Source organism: Palaemon carinicauda, chromosome 2, assembly GCF_036898095.1.
Source record: "Palaemon carinicauda isolate YSFRI2023 chromosome 2, ASM3689809v2, whole genome shotgun sequence".
Classification (NCBI taxonomy): Eukaryota; Metazoa; Arthropoda; class Malacostraca; order Decapoda; family Palaemonidae; genus Palaemon; species Palaemon carinicauda.
Window position 1 is genome coordinate 146,192,730 of NC_090726.1, and position 23,064 is coordinate 146,215,793.

The 23,064-nt window shown below is 35.5% G+C and overlaps 1 protein-coding gene across 8 annotated transcripts in view; it reads left to right on the forward strand.

The window, feature by feature from the left end:
* Stacl (Stac-like) overlaps nucleotides 1-23,064 on the forward strand; it is a 963,585-nt gene that overhangs the window by 493,381 nt on the left and 447,140 nt on the right. For 7 of the 8 annotated variants that reach the window (XM_068358813.1, XM_068358785.1, XM_068358749.1 and 4 more), the window contains exon 9: nucleotides 1,732-1,803. The exons of the other annotated variant lie outside the window; for it this stretch is intronic. In XM_068358813.1, coding sequence (XP_068214914.1) covers nucleotides 1,732-1,803 — 72 coding nt within the window. The remainder of the gene's footprint in view (nucleotides 1-1,731; nucleotides 1,804-23,064) is intronic. 8 annotated transcript variants of the gene reach the window in all.

Here is a 23,064-nt window from a genome sequence, read left to right on the forward strand (position 1 = left end):
CAAAGATACACTTTTGATAGATAGAATCTATCTCAAGACATAAATCTGAATTGATACACCTTTGTTTCAAGTTCGAGACTTCGTAATGAGGAATGGTTAAATGTAAATTGTTATTATATCACAGTAATCAGAACGTATGCTTAACTTTTAATGTTTATCTTTCTTCCAAACGGCGGTATTTTAAATACACTAATGGTTAATATTCGTTTGTTTACCGCCGCCACTCGAGTGGATGTGTGGCCATATTCACTAATAAGTATATTCTTTCTAGTATTATGCAAGAATTTTACCGAGAATGGATTGGTATTTCAGTGTTGTGTGTTTACATTGTGATTTTTTTTCAGACTATTAAGTAAACAAGAGAGCATGCTTTTTATTTAATGGTAATTACTTTAAATCTTTACTCAAGACTTGAAATCTCTGGTTTGCTTGTGGCACGTTTAATATATTTATCTTTTAAGTATTAGGCTTTCTTTTTGTTTTCCAGGGTGAGTTTTCTTTTGCCCATTATCAATTATTGAGTGATAATAAGTTATATCTATTTCAAACCTAGATGAGATATTTATTTTTCTTTGCTAAAAATACGATTATGAAAAATGTGATAACTTTTATCAAGTGGCCAGTACGACGGCTTCATTTATTTCTTTCGCCTGATCGGCCGCTCCTTCGTATCCGACTCTTCTTTCTGTCGATTGCTGGTGGTATAAAGAAGTCTATTGGGAATTATACTTTAAATTACTACTCGCACCTAACGTCACTTGAATCCTCGTCTAAGGAATTTCTCATTCGGTATTTTTTTCTTTAATATAAATGATGTGCGTTTTTTAATGTTTTGTTAAATTTAATTATTCAAAATGAAAAGGTTTGCCATCCATTAGCTAGCCAATAGTTATTTTTTTTTCTCCTTATTTCTGTGCTTTAGAAATATAGGAAAAATTCACTAGTAACTGCCAATTATAAGTTTTTATTTTATTATTTTACGATTTCCATTAGACTGTGTCCAAAGCAATTAAAATGACTAAAACTGAAGGGAAGGAATCCGAAGGATGGTTGTCACTTGAAACTTGAGTTTCCAATTAGTGTTGAAATAGCTGATCCACGTCACTACCAGGCGTAAGATCAACGAGAAATCGACATAATTACTATGTCAGTCACTTAGAGCTTAAGGCTGTTTTGTTGGTGGCTCAGGTATACAGTAACATCTCTACACCCTGACTGCCACTTGACTTTTGATTTTGTTATTGTATAAGTATAGTATTAATTCTCCTTTTAATTACATAGTTATGAAAATGTGTGTATTCCTATTGAGAATAATCTTGTTATAGTGATCTACATCATTTGGTACTTCAGAATCGAATTCATTACGACCCATGGAAAGTTTCCGAAAGGCTTTTATATTTGCTGTTCTATTTTAGTGTATGCCAATGCCTCTTTATTATGTTTAGAATGATCTGATTTGATAACTGTCACCTAGCTCACATATTTCTTAAGTATTAGCATTCACTTTTGTTCACAGAGAATTTGTTATTTGTTATTGTTTTGATCTCAATGTTAACTATTGCTGCACCTTTCGGAGACAGTTTTGTGAACCCCATTATCAAAGTTGAGATTAAAGTCAAGTGGCGGTCGAAATATTGATTTTCCAATCTTGTTTTTTCTCATTTGTTTTATTTGTTTTCCATTCCTAATTCACTTATCGCCATACACTAACAATCCTTTTGGCATCACCAGTTTGCCCCCCGGTTCACCGTCGACGAAGCGGTATACTTTCTCAAGTACCGTACTCAGCGTCATGGCTAACAGGTAATATTAAGACTGTGTCAGATTCTAAAGAACACCTGTAGTTATTTCCCTTCCCCCTCCACTTCCGTGTCACAAAAGGAGCATTGTATTTTAGTGAAAGAACCCACACACAACCACCTCATTTCTGTCTTTAAAAAAAAATGTGTAAAAACGCTTTTTCCTGTACGTTTGGTTTGCTTGGTCGAAACGATCACGTCCCTGTCGAATCACTTTTAGTTTGCTTCCTGGGCAAAAAGTACACCAATCCCCTCAGACCACACAGAATAATATTAGAAGCACAAATGACTGGCTTTATTCAACACTGGCCTTTCAAAAACGTGTTGTAGTTGTAGTGGATCCAGCATCCTTTGCACAACACAGAAAAAAATAATTGAGGCCAGAACATTAATCCTCTATCACTTTTGACATCTTTATTAGTTGAAATGCCGTTTTTTTATCGATGCGCAGGTATCCCTGCAGAGGCACTTCAGATGCAAAATGCCTTAGTGTTCACGGTTCATGTTGGAATGGAGTGTGAACCACACACTTAATGCCTCTAGAATTCAATTTTTTTGTAGAGTAGAGGGCGACCCTAGCGGACCTTGGCGAATGATATATAAAATAGAATTTGAAATGGTCCTTACCCAGCACATCTCACAGATTACCTCACCTCACGTTCACACACTTATTTCCCTTGTAGAGGGTGTATGTAAATTTTCATCGTGGTAGATCAAGCATAAAACTGATTTCATGTAAATTGCCAGTATGATCAGGATGTATTGTTTTTCTCCGTGTGAATGAAAAATATTAACAGGATGACTGGTGCTCTCTCTCTCCCTCTCTCTTTTTCAGGTTCATGTATCTTCTCATGATGATTAAAATAACTTTCCGATGATATATCGATATTCTTACTTGAAATATCTTACTTATAAACGATACCTTTTCTAAAGTATTATAGTCAGTAGTCAGTTACTTTAAACATCCTAAATAAAGTAAGGTATGTAGATTTATTTGATTTCTAAACTTGTGTAGAATAACTGATTTTTTTTTATTTGATAACTTACGCGTTATTCAATTATATCTGCATGTTCTCTGCATGGTTTATACATATATACATACATAAATATATATATATATATATGTATATATATATATATATATATATATGTGTGTGTGTGTGTGTATATATATATGTATACATATTTGTGTATATATGTATATATGTATATATATATATATATATATATATATATATATGTTTATATATACATATATGTATGTATACACATATATACATATATACACATATATATACATATATATGTATATATACGTGTGTATGTATACTGTGTATATATATATATATATATATATATATATATATATATATATATATATATATATGTATATTCAAACATTTTTTTTAAGATATGAAAGAAATTTAGCTCATCTATTACAGAGCTGTTTACTACGAATATTATTTTCAGATATTTATTAACCCATTAATGTTGCATGCAAAATTAGATTCAGTATTTTTCAATTTATTAATGTTTTTAATATCTTATTTATTAGTATTACTTACTGATAAATATACAGTAAGACATTATAAGCATGGCACACTTACATGGTATTGAGATGGTTACATTTCAATGTGTAATCTCTTAGGTTTCAGTAGTCTTGTAACTCTTTATGCCAAAATTTTCGGTGCGAATATCTCACCAGCTATTAGTGTATCAAATATTTCTCATACATCCAGCAAGGACGTGTAAATATAAATTGACAACAATTCTGCTCTTTATATATGCATATATATATATATATGTGTGTGTGTGTGTTTATATGTATATGTATATATATATGTATATATTTATATATTTATATATTTATATAGTCGAAAAAAATTCAAAATCAATACTAGAGTTGTTAAAATATCCCCTTGATTCGGATAGTGATATTTGAATAACAGTGATTGATTTACACCTGGCATCAAGGCCAGTTTTGTCATTGCGGATTTGACCCCAGTGGGGTTTTTTCAGGTGTCAAGGTTAAATTTGGGTAAGTTCGTAACTATTAAGACTGACTTCAAAAGTGTTGAAGTCACTGTTGCCTGTTTGTAAGTAGAATAAGTCTGTGACTGTCGAATGGCTATAGTTTAGTAGGCTAGGTTATAGTAATTTAAGCCTAGAAGATTATAGTGTTTTATAACAGCTTGTTTGATTAACAAATGAAATGGTTCTGTAAAGGTTTGTTTTATCTTGAAATTTCTATTTCTCAGAATTGTATATCGATGTGTGTTGCATGCTGAAGTTTCCAAATTGTTATAGTTCAATATTTTTTCTTCACAGAATGAATGAAAAGGTGCTAATTCATTCAACATTTGTCATGACGGCAAGATATATTTGAGAATGATTCACTATATTATGCCTTAACCTCTCAGCTGTGCTTTCACATACATAAGCTGAGTCTCTCTCTCTCTCTCTCTCTCTCTCTCTCTCTCTCTCTCTCTCTCTCTCTCTCTCTCTCTCTCATTAATTATCCCTTTTACCTGACAATTAATGAAAGGCGCATGTTACCATTACGTGTTACCTGTCATTTGTATGAGACAGCTGACGCGTGGTTTAGATCGTGCCATGGGTCGTTTTTACATGAATTTGCTTGATGTAATTAAGTTGCTAATGTTATATTGGACTATGATACTGCAGTTCGAATATTAACAGGAGCTTCAGTAGATATTAGGGTGAGATCATGGAAAATTAGTTATTTCAAATGCATTATGAAACGCTAGATTTTTTTTCTTTGTTAGGCTTCTAACTCTGATTTATTCATATCGTGATAAAACGGCGGAAAACATTAGGCAAGGAAAGGGGAGCACTTTTAAATCTAATTTTCTGTTAGTGCCACGAAATGGGGCAGTTTGTTAAATTTAATTCCATACTGTACAATGAATTAATGATAGATTAAATCTCAAATCCGGACATTAGTTGCTGTTAACGTTATATATATATATATATATATATATATATATATATATATATATATATATATATATATATATATATATATATATATAGACAATACAGCTTCACTGTTTATTATTTGGGGGTAGTGATGTTTGTGTATTCATCTCTATTGAATGAATTTAAGACCACTAATTTGTTTTTTAGATGATGTGACTTGTTACAATTTACGGCCTATTGTGATTCGTCCAATAGCATTAATATCAATGACGAACCGTTATAGACAATTAAATGCAGAAGAGAATGGTTTTGCCCGACAATTGGCTGGTGAAAAGGGATTCACAAAGCTACGCTCTAATTGTTCACAGTAGTGTATCGACATTATGCGAAAACAATGCTAAAGTCAGCATTATTTTGAAAAAAAAAATTAAGTGAAAAATCCGAACTTGTTCAATGAAAGTCACTGTTGTTAAGCGTGACCTCGTTTTATCGCATTCTCATGGATACACAATTAATTTATCTTTTCGTTCATGAAGGATTAATTGTTAGTTTAATTTTAATAAATGATCATGAAGTATGATTTGAGAATCCATTTTGAAAGTGCTTAAGGTAAGCAGTCTTTTTTAAGTTCTAAAAAAAGGAACAGATTATTATTATTATTATTATTATTATTATTATTATTATTATTATTATTACAAGCTAAGCTACAACCCTAGTTGGAAACGCAGGATCCTATAAGCCCCAGGGCTCCAACGGGAAAAAATAGTACAATGAGGAAAGGAAACAAGCAAATAAATAAACCACAAAAAAGTAATTAACAATTAAAATAAAATATTTTGAGAACAACAGTAACTGTATTGAAATAAATGTTTCATATATAAACAATAAAAACTTTCAAAAAAAAAAAAAAAAAAAAAAAAAGGAAACGAAATACTAGAGAATCATAACCCAAGACTGGAAGACCAAGGTACAGCGGCTATGGCACTACGTAAGACTAGAGAACAGTGTTTTAACTTTGGAGTGTCCTTCTCCTAGAAGTGCTTGTTTGTAATTGTGGTAGCATAATGTCCCGCTTAGTCCAGTAATGATGGAAAAAATAATTAACCATCGTTTGGAATCGTGAAAGAAAGTATTTGTAGTGGAGTTTAGCGTGGGAACTGCTTATCTGTAATAATAAACTGTTTGGTTCTTTGTATCCACAGTCGTGCCCGTGCTGAGAGAAAAGACAAGTTAATCAGCGTAATCTTGGTAATTACCTAGTGGGTATAAGAGGATTGGACAAGACCTAGTTTTCTGAAACTCTATGCGTTTATTTAGTGTCTGATTCAGAGAGCATATAAGACTCTTCTGTGATGCGCAAACGTTTTTAAGTTCCCACTGATAATCAGAACAAAAATATGTAAAATAAATATATGGAGCTAGAATGTAATGTGATGAGAAAGTTATGGAAGGCTTATTTCATGAACTCAAGTAAAATAAGACAAGTAGAGCCAGTCGCACGACGCAACAAGGAAAGAAAATAGGCCAAGGACTAACTAAGCGATGGAAAGAGAAAAATCAGGTGCTCCCGACTGTCTTGTTTATAACTTCGCAGCTGTTACTCAATGCCGATTTTGATGAAATTTGATGCGAATCATTTTGCTCAGACTTGGTATGAATTTTCCCATGGTTATTATTTTTTTTTGAGATATCTCTTGCTTCCTTACCATCTAATGGATAGTTATCCTCTGTTATTTTGCCAATCATAATTTATTTTGGTATTAGAATGAAACCTTTATGTTACGATATAATCGAAGTTTGCCTCATCTGGCATAATATTCGACCTTAGTTACTAACTTACTTTCTAATTAATGGCGGTCTTTCTCTTGATTAAGACAGAAAGACAATATTCTTAATAAAATGTTTCATTCGTGAGTAAAGAATTAGCCAATCCTGTCTTTATCATTTTATAAATGCACACAATTGGTCAAAAAAATGGAAAGTTACTCTAATCGAAAGAATCACTTGGTCGCCTTCCCAGAAATAGACTTCGTCGAAGGTAACAAAAGAAACATTCATCTTCAGCTCCCCTACTTCTCTTCTAACAAAGAGATAGAGGAGAGAGAAACTTTGATGCCCTCATCCTTCGGGTTTTTTCATATATTTGTATTTTTCTAGAGTATCTGTTGTGAAAATAAGATATTCTTTCGTTTCATCTCTCGTGAGTTTTTTTTTTTTATTCAAAACAGATATATACAAATTTTTCTCTCTTTTAATGTGTATATGTTTTTCAGATTCTTTAATGTATTTTTGAAGTTTCTGGCAACTTTAGTAGCATAACTATTCATCAGTATGAATGGAAAATCTTGTATGCTCCCCTCTTTGGGGACATTTCCTCCTCTTCAGTCACCATCATGTATGGAATCTCGTAACCACCTCTATCGGGCTGTATATCCATTCCAATGTGTTCAGTGCTCTTATAATTTTTGATGCTTTACATTTCATATGTGCGGTTGTTGTGGATTCACATTACATATGCTAGTTTTGGCATCTTGTTGATTTGAAGTTTGCGGTCAATTTTGAATATTATAATTTCTCTCAACTTACGACAATGGTTCTCTCTCTCTCTCTCTCTCTCTCTCTCTCTCTCTCTCTCTCTCTCTCTCTCTCTCTCTCTCTCTCTCTCTCTCATGTGCAACTAGTGTTACTTTATTCCCGAAATCTTTTTAAAAACTTGGGATTAATGGGACGGTTTATATCTTTCTTTGTGTTTTCTTTACAGGACAAATTATTTTATATTTTACCAGAGATCTAGATATATGTCCGATCATTAGTTTTTGTTAAAGTGGCTTAGTGAAGATTTAAACCATATTTTCTGGCGTTTTGGACCATGGCTTTAATTTTTCTTTCTTTCATAACCCCAACAAGTAGTCAAAAAACTTTCCTTGAACATTCTGCTAGTTTATTTCAAATTTTTAGCGTTTTAAAACGGTTTATTAAAACAAATTTCAGTTTCAAAATTATATATTGTAAGATTTTGACAGTAACAATACTGTAGTGATTTTTGTATGTTGATGTGGCACTCAAAAAATTTCGTTACTCGTTATAGATATTGCTAGAGGTTCTTTGAAGCATACAATAAGCCTTAAGCTGCTTTTCTCTGTCATTTATATACTTTTCATATGTTCTCATAGGTATTTTCATACTTAGCAGCACAACATTGATTAGCTCATCTTTGTTGTAATTGTCAGTTTCCCTTTAAATAAAAATTCTTTAGGCGAGCCCTTTCGGAGTTTAGAAATCTGACTCACTTGTTATGTTAATGTAACTCAGTTTTAGTAATGATAGTGAAAATATACTCATAAAAACTTTGTGTGTATATGTACTCATAAAAACTGTGTGTGTAGATGGAGGAAGTAAGCTATTTTTTAATTTTCTAACCAAATTCAACATAGTATTTAGACATTCGTCTTTGTCATATTCATTCCAGAGGATAGTTTTCTTTTGCTTGATATAATATAACGAGTTGGGAAATTATTAGAAATACGAGCTATTTTGGTAGGTATTAGTGAAATTATCAAAATTGATATATGTTGGAAAAATTGGCATTTAATGCATTCAAAATGAATTATATTGTGTGGGGGTCTAATATGAAAGAGTCGTGATTAAACTTTCATTTAAATGTAGAGATGACTCGAATCGTTTGGACTCGGACGCTTACATTATTCCACCTCTTCAGCTTCAGTTAGCGTTTCTAAATCTTTGCAGAAGGTCGTTTACATATTGATTAGGAAACACCAGAGGTTGGATAACCAAATCATTCATGTAGATTGGCCGCACTAACTCTTGCAAAGGAAAATGGATAGATTTTTAAACCTGTGGTGATTGGAGGGATTCTTATGCGGATGCACTAGACTAGACTATAGAGGCATTAATAAAGGCCCTTTCCAGTGTTCCTTCGACCCCTAGCTGTGCTTGCTTTATATCCTTCTGCTTTACCTCTGTTCCCGATCCATTCTTCCATCTTTCTGTCCAATCTTTTCTAACTTTACCACATATGGTAATTAGGGTTTTACCCTAAATGCACTGGGCGCAAAATAGCTTCACAGGCCCAGCGCCGGACTTTATAGCCCAAATTCCTAAATCCAAATCCAACCAACAATACGTTGCTTTCATGACATTGCAGGCATCACAGGCCCCAATACCAGTCAGTATAGCCTAAATTCCTAAATCCAAATGAGACAAACAGTATGTTGCTTCCATTACATTGCAGGCCTTGTCCAAGAACCGATTTCTATTCCCTAAATTTCTAAATCTCAATCAGACAAACAATATATTGCTCTCATGTTACTGCAGACCTCATAGGCCCCAATGCCAGGAACTTCAACCTAAATTCTTAATCCTTATCCAACAAACAGTGCGTTTTTTTATGATATTGCAGGCCTCACAAGCCCCAGTGCCAGGAACTATGGCCTATATTTATAAATCCAAAGTCAACAGAGTATAGAGCTCACAGGCTGCAGTTGTGGGCTCTATTGTCCAAATTAATAAATCCAAAACCAACTACGAGTACGTTTTTTATGACATTGCGAGCCACACAAGCCCCAGTGCTCGGCCCTGTAGCCTTTAGGTGTCACAGGCCCCCCGCAGCGGGGTCTATGGCATAAATTCATAAATATAAATCTAACAAGCACTACGTTCCTTTTATAACATTGCAAGCCACACAGGCCCCAGTTCCGGGCTCTATAGCCCAAATTGATAAATCCATATCCAACTTGAAAAGCATTCTGAGTGCAGACCTCCGCCACGGCAGCTTATTTCTTGAAACCAGCTTACCTTAGGGTTAACTCTGTCGACCTTTTGCTCGCCCTTGACCTTGACCTGTGATCAAGGACTTTCAAAATTCGATCACTTCCACGTCTCAACATAGCAATTAATCCCTGAAAGTTTCACCGCTCTAAGTAAAGTTGTGGCCAGAAAGTTGTTCACAAACAGACAAGCACGGGCAAAAACATAACCTCCTCCCAACTTCGTTGGCGGAGGTAACTAACAGTAGGCGATGTTGTTTGTATGTCATTACAGGCACCAGCACTCGGCTGTATATCCCTTGGGTCCCACAGGCCCCAGCGCCGGGTTCATTTAGCTCACATTCATAAATCCAAATCCAACAAGCAGTACGTTGCTATTTTGATATTTCAGAAGCCAAAATTTTTAGAATATTTTTTACATCTTTTGATATATTTTCTATTTTGGATTCAGTATTAAACAAGTGGATTGAAAAATAATTCATATGTAAATTAAAACTGTGTAAGGAACATTATTTAATTAACTATGACCCTACATCAGCCATAGGTTTATGAAGATTACGGAAAGACTAATCATGACAGTTTCAAGTTCATGTAGCCAAAACTCTATTTCTGAAATGTTTTTGGATATGTGATTCTTAAATCCTTGACATCAGTTATTTTGTTTCCGTTAAATTGGATTCCCGAGATTACAGAAGAAATTTAATTTTACTTCTTGTCGTTGTTTAGTTTTCCGTTTATGTGGTACAGCTACTCTCCAACCAAAGTGACGATTACTCAAGCTGGAGTCGAAAAGAAAAGTTAACTTATTTTTCTTATAGAACATCTAGCTCTCCCATTGGTAATCTTCACCACTTTTGCACTTGAAAACTGCAGTTATAAAAATAGCAATATGTTGTTGTTTTTTTTTTTCCCTTCCGTGGCGTGATGCTTCGAAAACTTTGTGTGTCTTATTTCTTTTTCACTCTGACTCATTTATATATCAAATAGTTATCGTTTCTGCTGTAATTTCCTGCCACCGAGGGGGGCAAGCCAGCCTCAACTTGGTGCCGGTCCCAAGCCCGGGTAAATGGGGAGTGTTGGTGGCAGGAAAGGCATCCGGCCATGAAAAATTAGCCAATACAACTATGGTCAGTGAGTATAATCAGAATGAAATTAATGCTAGGGCGTTCCCCTTAGGCGACGCGTTGGGACCTTGCCTGATTCCTCCGAAAAATCGGCAAGGGCTACCTAGTCATGGGCGGGCTGGGTTAAAGAGGCAAGCTCAGAGGAAAATATCTGAGGAGAGGATTAGAGTAGTAACTCTGAATGTGGGGGCAATGACTGGAAAAAAGCGAGAGCTGGTTGACCTCCTGGAGAGAAGGAAGATTGGAGGGCTGTGTGTGCAGGAGACCAAGTGGAAGGGAAATAACGCAAGAAAACTAGGCGAAGGTTGTAAATTATATTACAGTGGAGCAAATATGGAAGGAAGAAATGGAGTAGGAATAATATTACCGAAAGAGCTGAAGGAAAATTTGATTGGGGTGAATAAGAAAAATGACAGAATTATGAGTTTAAAGCTAGGACCGGGAGCAAGAATAGTCAATGTGGTGTGTGCCTATACCCCGCAAACTGGATGTACAGAGGAGGAGAAGGATACATTCTGGGAGGAGATGGACCAGGGGCTTGGAATAATTCCTGCAAGAGAAAGGGTAATAATAGGAGGAGATCTGAACGGCCACTTGGGAATTAGTAGGGAAGGGATAGAGAGAGTGCATGGAGGTTGGGGTGTGAGTGAGAGAAATGAAGGGGGGAGAAAGAGTGATTGATTTTGCATTGGCTTTTGACCTAGCAATGATCAACACCTTCTTTGAGAAGAAGATTAACAGACTGATTACTTACAGTAGTGGTGGCAGGGAGAGCCAGATAGATTTCCTACTGTGTAAGAGAGACCATCTGAAGGAAGTTAGAAATTGCAAGGTGATAAATGGGGAGGGTGTAGCAGCGCAACACAGGTTAGTGGTAATTGATTGCAGGCTAAGAAATTGTAGGAGAAGTAAAAAGATGAGAATGGACCCAAAGATTAAGTGGTGGAAATTGAAAGAGGAAGAACTGAGAGTCTTGTTTAAGGAAAGAGTGCTGGAGGCAGTAAGGTTACATGAGGATGTACAAGAATGGTGGACCGAGAATAGTAAAGTGATTCTAAGGGTCGGTGAGGAAGTACTTGGAAAGCCATCAGTGAGAAGACCCCCAAATGATAAAGATCGTGGTGGTGGAATGATAAGGTGCAAGAACGGGTAAAAACCAAGAAAGAAGCCAAGAAGAAGGCAGATCTATCAGGACAAGAGCAGGATAAAGAAAACTATAAACAAGCAAAGAAAGAAGCAAGAAGAGCAGTAGCAAAGGCAAAGGCATAGACATTAAATGAAGTCTATAAAGAGATGAAAACACCAGAAGGAGAGAAGAAAATATTACGAATTGCTAAGGCCCAAAATGCTGCATCTAAAGACCTGACACAGATAAGGCAAATAAAAGATAGCAATGGTATAGTTCTAGCAGAAGAGAATGAAATTAAAAGAAGTTGGGAAATTTATTTTGAAGGACTATTGAATGAGGAGAACCCAAGAACAGTATTTGAAGATGGACTCCCAAACGAGACAGTTACCATAGGAGTGATTAGAAGAATAGTAGAACAAGCAGTAAAGAAGATAAAAAATAGTAAAGCTGCAGGACCGGATAATATACCAGTAGAGGTATGGAAGAGTCTTGGAGAGGAAGGCATAGATATCTTGTGGGACCTGACGCTAAAGATCTTCAATCAGGAAAAGATGCCAGAGGAATGGAGAAGCCTAATCATTCCCATCTATAAGGGGAAGGGAGACATCCAGGAATGGGGCAACTACAGAGGCATAAAGCTGATAAGCCATACTATGAAAATATGGGAGAAGATTATTGAGAAGAGACTCTGAGAGGAAACAACAATTGGTAATGAACAGTTTGGATTCATGCCTGGAAGAGGGACTGTAGAAGCAATATTTGCTTTGAGGCAGACGATAGAAAAACATCGGAAGAAACGGAAAGGATTACATATCGTCTTTATTGACATGGAGAAGGCATATGATCGAGTACCACGTCAGGAGCTGTGGAGATGTATGAGAGAATAGGGAGTTCCTGAGAAATACGTAAGAATCACCCAAGATATGTATGAAAGGGCAGAAGCAAATGTTAAGAGCAGTATCGGCCTAACAGAAAGTTTCCCAGTAAATGTGTGACTACATCAGGGGTCTGCATTGAGCCCTTACCTATTTGATCTGGTCATGGATGTAGTAACACAAGGTATTAGAGATCAGTCTCCTTGGTGTATACATTTTGCTGATGATGTTATACTGTGTAGCACAAGGCGAGAGGTAGTAGAAGAGAAACTGGAGGAGTGGAGAAGAGAAATGGAAAAAAGAGAGTTGAAGATCAGCAGGAAAAAGACAGAGTATTTGAGATTGAAAAATGGCGAGAATGGGGAAGTTAGTTTACAAGGATAGAGATTGAAAAGAGTTGAAAATTTCAGGTATTTAGGATCAACAGTTGGAGAGGATGGTGATCCGGGGGCAGAAATAAACCACAGAATACAAGCAGGATGGAAGAATTAGAAAAAAGTGAGTGGAGTACTATGCGACAGGAAAATAGGGGTTAAGTTGAAAGGTAAAGTACACAGTACAGTTGTGAGACCGGCAATGATGTATGGAGCTGAGACGTGGGCAATAAAGAAGACAGAAGAGAAGAAGATGGATGTGACAGAGATGAGAATGTTGAGATGGATGTGTGGGGGTGACAAGAAGAGATAAGATACGGAATGAGGTAATTAGGGGAACCCCAGGAGTTAGAAAATTATCAGATAAGATCCAAGAAAGTAGGCTGAGGTGGTATGGTCATGTCATGAGAAGAGATGAATAGTATATTGGGAGGAGAGTAATGGAAATGGAGGTACGGGGAACGAGAAGGTGAGGGAGACCAAAGCGAAGGTGGGTGGACTGTATCAAGGATGACCTTCCATCAAAGGGATTAACCAGTGATGAGGTGTGGGATAGAGGTAGATGAAGAAAGTTGACCAGAAACATCGACCCCACATAGAAGTGGGAAAAGATGTAGTAGACAAAGAAGAAGACAAAAGAAATTTGATTTTACTACTTGTCGTTGTTTAGTTTTCCGTTGATGTGGTAGAGCTACTCTCCGACCAAAGTGACGATTACTCAAGCTGGAGTCGAAAAGAAAAGTTAACTTATTTTTCTTAAAGAACATCTAGCTCTCCCATTGGTAATCATCACCACTTTTGCACTTGAAAACTGCAGTTATAAAAATAGCATATATGTTAGTTTTTTTTTCCCTTCCGTGGCGTGATGCTTCGAAAACTGTGTGTCTTATTTAATTTTCCCTCTGACTCATTTATATATCAGATATGTATTGTTTCTGCAGTAATTTCCTGCGTGCTAAATCTTATTCTCTACTTCCAGTATATTCTTTCCCCTACTGAATAACATTAGAATACTTTTATAATATATTCGTCTCTGTACTTTGTCTTCCATAACCAATTCAGTTGCTGTTTTCAAAAGACTTTTACAGATTTCATTCCGAATACCATGAGGAAGTCTTATTATGAAAGGCCTAATGGCCGCCAAAACAAAGGCATTTCATCATCATCATTTCCTCCCAGGCATATTGACGCAAAGGGCCTCGGTTAGATTTCACCAGACGTCACTATCTTGAGCTTTTAATTCAATACTTCTTCATTCATCACCATCTACTTCACGCTTCTTAGTCCTCAGCCATGTAGGTCTGGGTCTTCCAATTCTTCGCTCTTCTACATTGCATTTTTTTTCCTTTTTTCTTTCGTTTTATGGTAGTTCTCCCGTCCCGAATCTCTCTTTCCTCCATTGAAAATTAGAAAATTGAATCGAGACGAATACCTATGAGTGCTATTCGCATATCGATATTTTTTTTATTTGTAGTTGGTTTTTATTGTTATTATTATTAGTTTGTTTTATCGGTTTCATTTTTTCAGTTCGTAGAAATATATCGCTCTCGGACATGATTTTTTGTCAGTCTATTGACTGCACATTCCCCTTTGTAGTTACGAATTAAGATCAGTCTCCTCGTCAGTATTAGAGGACTAAAAAACTGTGCACATTTCTTTACTCTGAATTGTAACATATTTATGTATGTGTGTATATATATATATATATATATATAATATATATAATATATATATATATATATATATATATATATATATATATATATATATATATATATATATATATATATATGATACATTAGACTACTAGCTTTAAAAATCAATATGATAATACAAGTAGGCCTGCGCTATGAACAAAGTTCAATTAAGTTTTTCTGACTAGTTACGTCTCTTCCATTCAGATTAGTAGAAAAAATTGTTTTTCTCTTCGACCATGAAAGCCTTAGTTGCAATAGCCTACACTGTTAAAAAAAATTTCCCTCGTTTATATATACTGTATATTCACTTTTCCCCCAAATTCGTACTTCACATTTGGAAATATATTTTCTTCTGAAATCTGCTGAAGAGGGTTTCAAATTTGAGTTAGCTTGTTTAGGAAAAAAATACCTAAAAATCACGAGTGGCCGATCATAGGTAACTGAGTAACTGAGACTTGCCGTTCGAAGGTAAATGAAAAAGTAACAGGGCGGAAAGAGAGCAATTGACCCTCTTGCTATCTTTTTTGGTCCTTTAAAGTTAATGATTTTTAAGGTCACTCTGTTATGTATATTTCCAAAGTAGAGAAGTATGAGGTGGGAATCCTCATGACTTTTTGCTGATATATATATGGCTTAGCTAACACTTCAGGGATTCCCAGTAAGAATGAAAGATTCTTAGCACTTATTAATTAACAGATATGAATCTTGCACCACAACGTTTTTGTCATTGTAGGTAAATAGATATTTGAACCGTAATTTGTTTAGACTATATCATACAAACTTGAAATGTCATGAATTTCTGAAGGTTTAAACCACATATTCCAGAATTTTACTTACATATTATCCAGCTTGTGAATCATTATTTACCGGATTGGGAATCACTATCTGCAACATTTGTCTTCTCACTTTGACCTTGTATGGAGCTAGCCATTTATAGGCGATACTTTCCTGTCACTCGATTTCAAGGCGATTCTACGACACAGTAAATACGCCTCAGATATGTAAGGTTATGGTGGCCGATGTGGTAACGTCCCTGACTGGTGAACGCCCGACTGGGGCCTCAAGTCCCTCTCAAACTCCTTAGTTTCTTTGGTCGCTGCAACCTCAACCTCACCATCCTTGTGAGCTTAGGATGGGGGTTTTGGGGGAGCCTATAGGTTTATCTGCTGAGTCATCAGCAGCTATTGCCTTGCCCACCTTGTTCCTAGCTTTGGTGGAGAGGGGGCTTGGGCGCTGATCATATGTATATATGGTCAGTCTCCATGGCATTGTCACCGTCCCTTGCCTCTATCATTCATGAGTGACCTTTAAACCAATGAGCAATTGCTTATGAAACGTCAAAAATGTCTGCCCTCGTTCAGGCAGCATTGTGTTTCTGTAACACCTCTCAAAGCGTCAGATATTTTTCGGCTATTGCTTTTAAATCATTTAATTTATAACCCAGCGCTTGCTAGGTCCGTCGTGCGCCTTGCAATTTGTATTGAAGTGTCCTTGCAGCGTCCCTGTGGTCCCTTCGCCCACTTAACCTTCGTTTTTATAGATTTTACTTCATAGGACTCAAGGAGTGTTCTTGCAATTGCTATTTGGTGCCGAATGGGCCCCTGACCTTGTCCGTATTTTCAAATTCCATTAATTCACCAATCATCCTTTTCTTGATTATTTCTGCTTCTTCTATTATAGGGTCGTAATATTTCCTGCCATTGATCATGACATCAATTATATCCACAAGTCTCTGAAATCTTTGGTTATTTCCGCTTTTGTGCTTCCAAAGTTACAAACATTTGTTTTAGCAGTTTCTAAGTGATGAGAATTTCTGCGTCAACACACTCGAATTTTTAAACATTTGTGTCAGTAGTTTTCAAGTCCTATTTCTGTCAATGTTCGTATACCGTGTGTATTTGACTTGTTAGAATACAGCATAAGAGAATATCTGTAAAATTTTGGCATTTTGTTAGATTAAAACTATTCTAGTGTACGATGGTTAAGTATGCGTTGAAACATGAGTATTTTACGCAGGAGACCAGTTGATTTACAATTGTAATAACGCTCCCAACCCAAACAAAACTAGAATAAGTTATTTCTATACAAGATTAGTTGTAAAGAAGAGAACTGACGCGTCAGGCAAAGATATTGAACAGTAATTTTATGAAACTGGCGCTTTTCAGTAAATTGTTTAGAAATTAAATGTATTACGTTCGGAAAAGGAATTCATGTGATGGTATTTCTTGAAGTTTGTGATAATGGTGTAAAGTGATCTTATATGAATTGGTATCGTAAAGTGAACAATGTGATAATATATGTTCTAAATGGGACATTTAATGGACAAAGTAATTAGAATAGAATATAATATAAGGTGTAAGGAAGGCAAAATTTAAGGTTGCATACTTTTGAAACATCAGAATTACCATTAGAATAAAAATTTACTGTAAATTGAAATGTTTCATTGGTGAAATTTGCGTCATGTATTCTGCAAATAATTAAATCATGCAGTAGTAGAAGGAAGTAAGGAAAGACCAACGAAATTATGCTAAGCTACCGAACAGTGAACCGTAAGGAGAGTGTGGTATTATGACACATGTTTAAAGAATAGGACAAAGAATATTTTATTGACTACAAAATTTAAAATATCCTTCACTTTTTTGTAGTCTTTTTCATTGGTAAGGGTTATAACTGTTTAATCTAATAAAATGGGCGTTGGTATTTATAAAGATAGGAATGTGACTACATACTGTAGTTATGGATGGATAGATTAAAGCTTGTTGATCGAGGGATATGAGAAACACCTATTGGAAGAGAAAAAGTTGTGGACACGTTTGTATCTACTGCCAATAGTAAACATTTAGTGGAAAAACAAGAAGCTCCATTCAATTTAAAGATAATTGAGAAAGGCAAAAGAGAAAATGTACTGCTCATATGTTTCATTATAATTTTTAGAAATGGAAAATAGAACATGTGTGTGTGTGCATGTGAGAGGAACGCCTCGAACAGCACTATTTCCCACGCCTGAATGAAAGCAGGATTTGTGCCAAGGGGCTTTGTTGCAAAGAGCATGATCTCTTTACGTTCAAATCCGTGGAAACCAGCCCTGGAGAAATACGACGTATTGATTTTCCAAAAGTTTTCTATGGGAGATGAATGTATTCGTTGTTGGGTATTGTTTTTATTTTTTTATCACCAGCCTTTTACTTGTAAGTTTAATGGATATTGATTGTCTTTTAAGCAAACGGATTTCATTGGATACCATTTTAAATGTATGGTATTTTTCCTCTTTTAATGCATATCCGGGTGGAACTATCTGAGGAATCATGTTAAACGTTACCGTTAATACTCTTTAAAACACTTGACTTAATTTTCTATGTTACTGAACATTTCATAGAAACGGAAATGTATCACGTATAATTTTCACGTTAAAAAAAAAAATAGATATATTCCATCCGTATTTGAATAGTTACCTAACTACAGTAAGCGACTGTGTTTTTTTTTTTTTTTTTTTTAGTTTTAAATATGTTCTTAATAGGAAAAAATATGTCCTTTCATTCTCTAGATATTGGAAAAGGGAATTGTTGTTGGAAATAGCCTTCTTGTATTCAGGTAATGAGAAAGCATTTTGACCTGCAGATTTTAAATTGTGGATAAGCTATTAAAATATGAAATAAAAGTATTCGGCTATCTCTTAGACACCCTTTGAAAGACCAAAATACCCAAGCATCTCCCATTTACTTTTGGGGATCAGAAGATCTTGAATTGCTTGGTACGGTCTCTTTACTTTTATTGCATTGCCTTATGATCTTATACTTCTGTTTTCCCCAACACCAAGATTGTAGTAACCGCTTAGGTCACATGCATTTTGCTTCCTATTTATTTTATCAGTTCTGAACTATTTAAGGCAATGGAGTGTTTTCGAGGTAGGCATACGCGAAAGAGGCATATCAAGGTTTTTTTTATCGAAGTGGATCCACTTTTCTGTGATTTTTATTTTTCGGAAAATCCTCTTATTTCTCCCATTCGCCCTCTGTTCGTTCCTCTTTTTTTTCGTTGGCAATAATTAATCTGAACATTCCATTGCTCACATGCTTTTTTTCTTCTTCCATAATCATATTTTAAAGATGACCTTTCCTTCCTCAAACCGTCGATGTTAACTCTCCTAGGGAATGAATTTTGAGTTTATATCAAGTAGAATGTACATCAGTGTTGCGTATTCCAGGGTTTGTTTGTAAAATGTAGTTCTCATTTTACAGAAAAATTAAACTGTGCATGATATTTACTGATGAGGAAAATCAGATCGCGCAAATGAGACCATATTCATAATTACCAGAGAAACAAAACCGTTGGTCATAACATTATAAGGAGACATTGACAAGGTATGATAATTTATTATTTGTAAGGAGGGTAAGTGGAATGTTCGAGGACTTTCTGAAACGAAGCAAAATTTGAGATAGTGCATGAAATTGTTTGCTAGGAAGGTGGAAGGTGTAGAGCTAGGGAAAGGCTAGGTGCTTGGTTGTAGCGTCAAGAAACAATTCTTGAGACGTGTGAAAGTATTCTCAGAGAATTGAAAATGTAAGATTGAGTGTTGCAAAGGTAAAGATTTAATAATTAATTATTGTGGATGGCCCTTTCCTCGGATGAATAAAAATGTTTTGGAATCTCTGAGTCTATGAGGTGTATTTAGAGTATGTGAAGGAGAATTATGCTTCGGTTTTATATGCAAACGAGGTGACAGAGAAAAAGAAGATGTTTTAAAGCATGAATTCTTGGAGCAAATGAGAGCGTAAAGCATCTTATGGAATTGTCATAGATACATGGTTTCCAAAGATCTTATATATATATATATATATATATATATATATATATATATATATATATATATATATATATATATATATATATATATATATATATATATATATATATAATACATACCTGGAAAATAGAAAGGGTTGGGGAATGTTACTTTATTTTATTTATTCATAGGGCACTCACATCCTCTCAGTTTGTTCCAAGAGCACTGTTCACCACTGGAACCTCAATATCACTTTTTGGCACTGAGCAGCACACCATCTCAACTGATGGGATAAACCATGTGAGCTCCAACATCCTTGTGGGGTTGTCTCTTTAGAAGGAGGCTAAAGGTGATTCCCTAAAAATGAAGTTCATTAGAGACAGGCATTAAGGTTAGAGTCAGGATATTTCTCCAGTGACTCTTTGCCAATCCCCTGCAGTGAAGTCGCTTGTTATGTCTTTGGGGTTTTTCCTTGCCACCAGACACTGGCCGTTTCAGACGAGTTCAGAAGTTTAGGCCATGTTCAAGTCTTCATCTTACATTAATAATTTTGCAGGGCAACCACAGTGTACCTCGTTCTCTTATCATCCACTGAGGAGCTTTAAATGTTTGTATTGGTAAAACTGAACTGGTATTAAATTAGATTATCACAGAGCAATTGGAAGGTTAGTTGAACGATTAAAGTTCCCTAGTATTGTAACATTGGTATAGTGAATGAAAGAGTAAGTTATATTGGGTGTAATAGATTTGCTGGACGTATATTTGATCATTGTTGGGTTAAGAAAGGAATACGATGAGATAGGGGTAAAACTAGAGAGAAATGTGTGAAACACTGTAATTTTGATTAAGATAAAAGTGAGAATAGCATATACTGAGAAAAAAATCAATGAAATATAGGCTAAGGTTAAATATAGGAAAAAGTAGATTCGCAGTTTATAAAATGGAGTGATGGGTAAGATAAACAACAGATTTTGTGGATGTAGAACGATTCGAAGAATAAATCGAAACTGTAATGGTTGAGTTTAGAAATTTAAAATGTTGAGGAAAAAGAGGAAATTATTTGAGGTGCAATATCATATAAGATAGATCATAAACAGGTTGTCAGATGGTTGGAAAAGGAAGTCAAGAGGGAAATGAAAGAGAGAGAAAAATTATATAAAAATGCAGGGAAGAAGGTTACCAAGAACTTTATGAACAATTATAAGATATAAAATAAGCAGAGCTGCATTATATTAGCAGGAGCAGTTTGTAAGACAGAGTTTATGAGATATGTCTGGATAACGGAGGTATGTCTGAATAATGGAAAAGTTATTGAGGGCTTGAGAGGAATATTTTTTTTCAGCGCATTAATTTGAAGGTGATTGAGGCTACTGTAAGAATTGTAGTGGCCTAACATCATTTATTGATATTGGACTGAAAACATAGGCAAGGTGACAAAATCCTTGATATGGAAAAACAATTGGGGTTCAGACAAGGAAAACCGTGCTTGGATCAAGTGTTTATCATGAAATAGGTATGCGAGGGTTTTGAAAGAAAAGGGGATGACATTTGAGTGATCTTTTTGTATTTGAATTGGTCACAATTGTATAAAAGTACTGACCAGTTGTTCTTGAAGGAGAATATGGTCACCATAATTTATAGGCGTATCCCTTCTCATTTCTTAAAATACTGAGTGAAAGACAAACCCTGGTTCAGTGATGATTGTATTCCCCACTGGTATTTTTCCCTTGTTTTTTATAATGACTACAGATTTCTCTCCTCCGAAATTGCCTCATTTATCGTAGGTTAGCAAGAAGAGGTGCGTTTTGCACTTTTAGGAGAATTGGTAATATTATTCCACTAGGTAAATGTGTCTATGGTAGCTCTAGTCCTGCTGATTACCACTCGATTTCTATAACTCCCATATTATCCAGTAATGTTTTTTAATGTCTTTTGGCAAAACATCTAAATAGGTTTGTCGAAAGGTAATAATCTGTCCCCTGGTTTGGGGTATGGCTTTTGCTAGAGCCTCATGGCCATAACTCAAAACACAATTTTTAGGTATTGATATTCACAAACCCATGGATTTGTTATGCACGTGCAGCAGCAACATGTACAAATAAAAAAGTATGTCCATTCTGCATTTTCTTTTGCACTGCAACTGCCATCAGACTCCACATGAAAAAGTTGTTGAAGTAACAAACTAGTTTCAATAATATCATTTCATTATTTTATTGTCTATTTTTATCTCAATGACAACCTTATTGACAGACACTTTTGATTATGTACATGCAATCATAATCCTTTAATATGACCCCTTGGTGTCCTTTAGATATATGTTTTGTCTAAATAAAGTTTATTTTTTGGGAGTGATCTTCGTATTACAATAATGCCTCCACCACTCATCACATTGGTGACCCCTAAGGAGAGCCTCGAACACACAGCCTGCTTTACAACTCACCGCTTTATTTGCCGCATCTTCCGACAATGCCAACCACGGACCTTGAGGCCATAACTTACAATCTGTCCAAAGTGACACGCTCTTTATCTAGCAAAGAGGCGTTTGCCTAAGTCCAGTACTGCATCAAGGGCGTGATTTGCTGAAGCAGCAAAACTTAGTACATCTTCACTGGATTCCATAACACCTTCCCAGAAATTTAATACTGGCTTTGCGAGCAAAGTGATGCCCCCATACAGTATGATACCCTCAGTTATACCTCTTGGAACATTACTTACCATTGCCACCCGCCCACGTAGCCAAGATTTTTCAGCTCTCTCAACAACCGTTTGGGGATCAAAAGTATCGATGGCCTTCAGAGAAGTGATCAGTATTGCTCTCCTTGTCTGCTGTCGATGTTTTTTCTCGAAGTGAACATTCTTCACACCCTTTGTGTACAATGCCTGCCAGAACGTGTGAGAGCCGCCCTTTCCATTGTTGGCACCTTGCGTATGAAGGATCTGATGACTGAAGTGGATGCCCTAATGGACAGTCACATTATTATTATTATTATTATTATTATTATTGTTATTATTATTATTATTATTTCTTGCTAAGGTACAACCCTGGTTGGAAAAGCAGGATCCTATAATCCCGAGGACTCCAACAGGGAAAATACCTCATTGAGGAAAGAAAATAAGGAAACTGCAAGAGAAGCGATTAACAATTAAAATAAAAATTTCAAGAAAAGTAACATTAAGATGAATCATTCTTATATAAACTATAAAATCTTTAGAAAAAAAACAAGAGGAAGAGAAATAAGATAGCATAGTGTGCCCGAGTGTACCCTCTAGCAATAGAACTCTAACCAAGGCAGTGAAAGACCATGGTACAGAGGCTATGACACTATCCAAGACCAGAGAACACTGGTTTGATTTTGGAGTGTCTTTCTCCTTGAAGAGCTGCTTAACATAGCTAAAGAGTCTCTTCTATCCTTAGCAAAAGGGAAATAGCCACTGAGCAATTACATTGCAGTAGTTAACCCCTTTAGCAAGGATGAATTATTTGTTAATTTCAGTGTTGTCAAATGTATGAGGGCAGAGGAGAATGTGTGAAGAATAGGCCAGACTATTGGGTGTG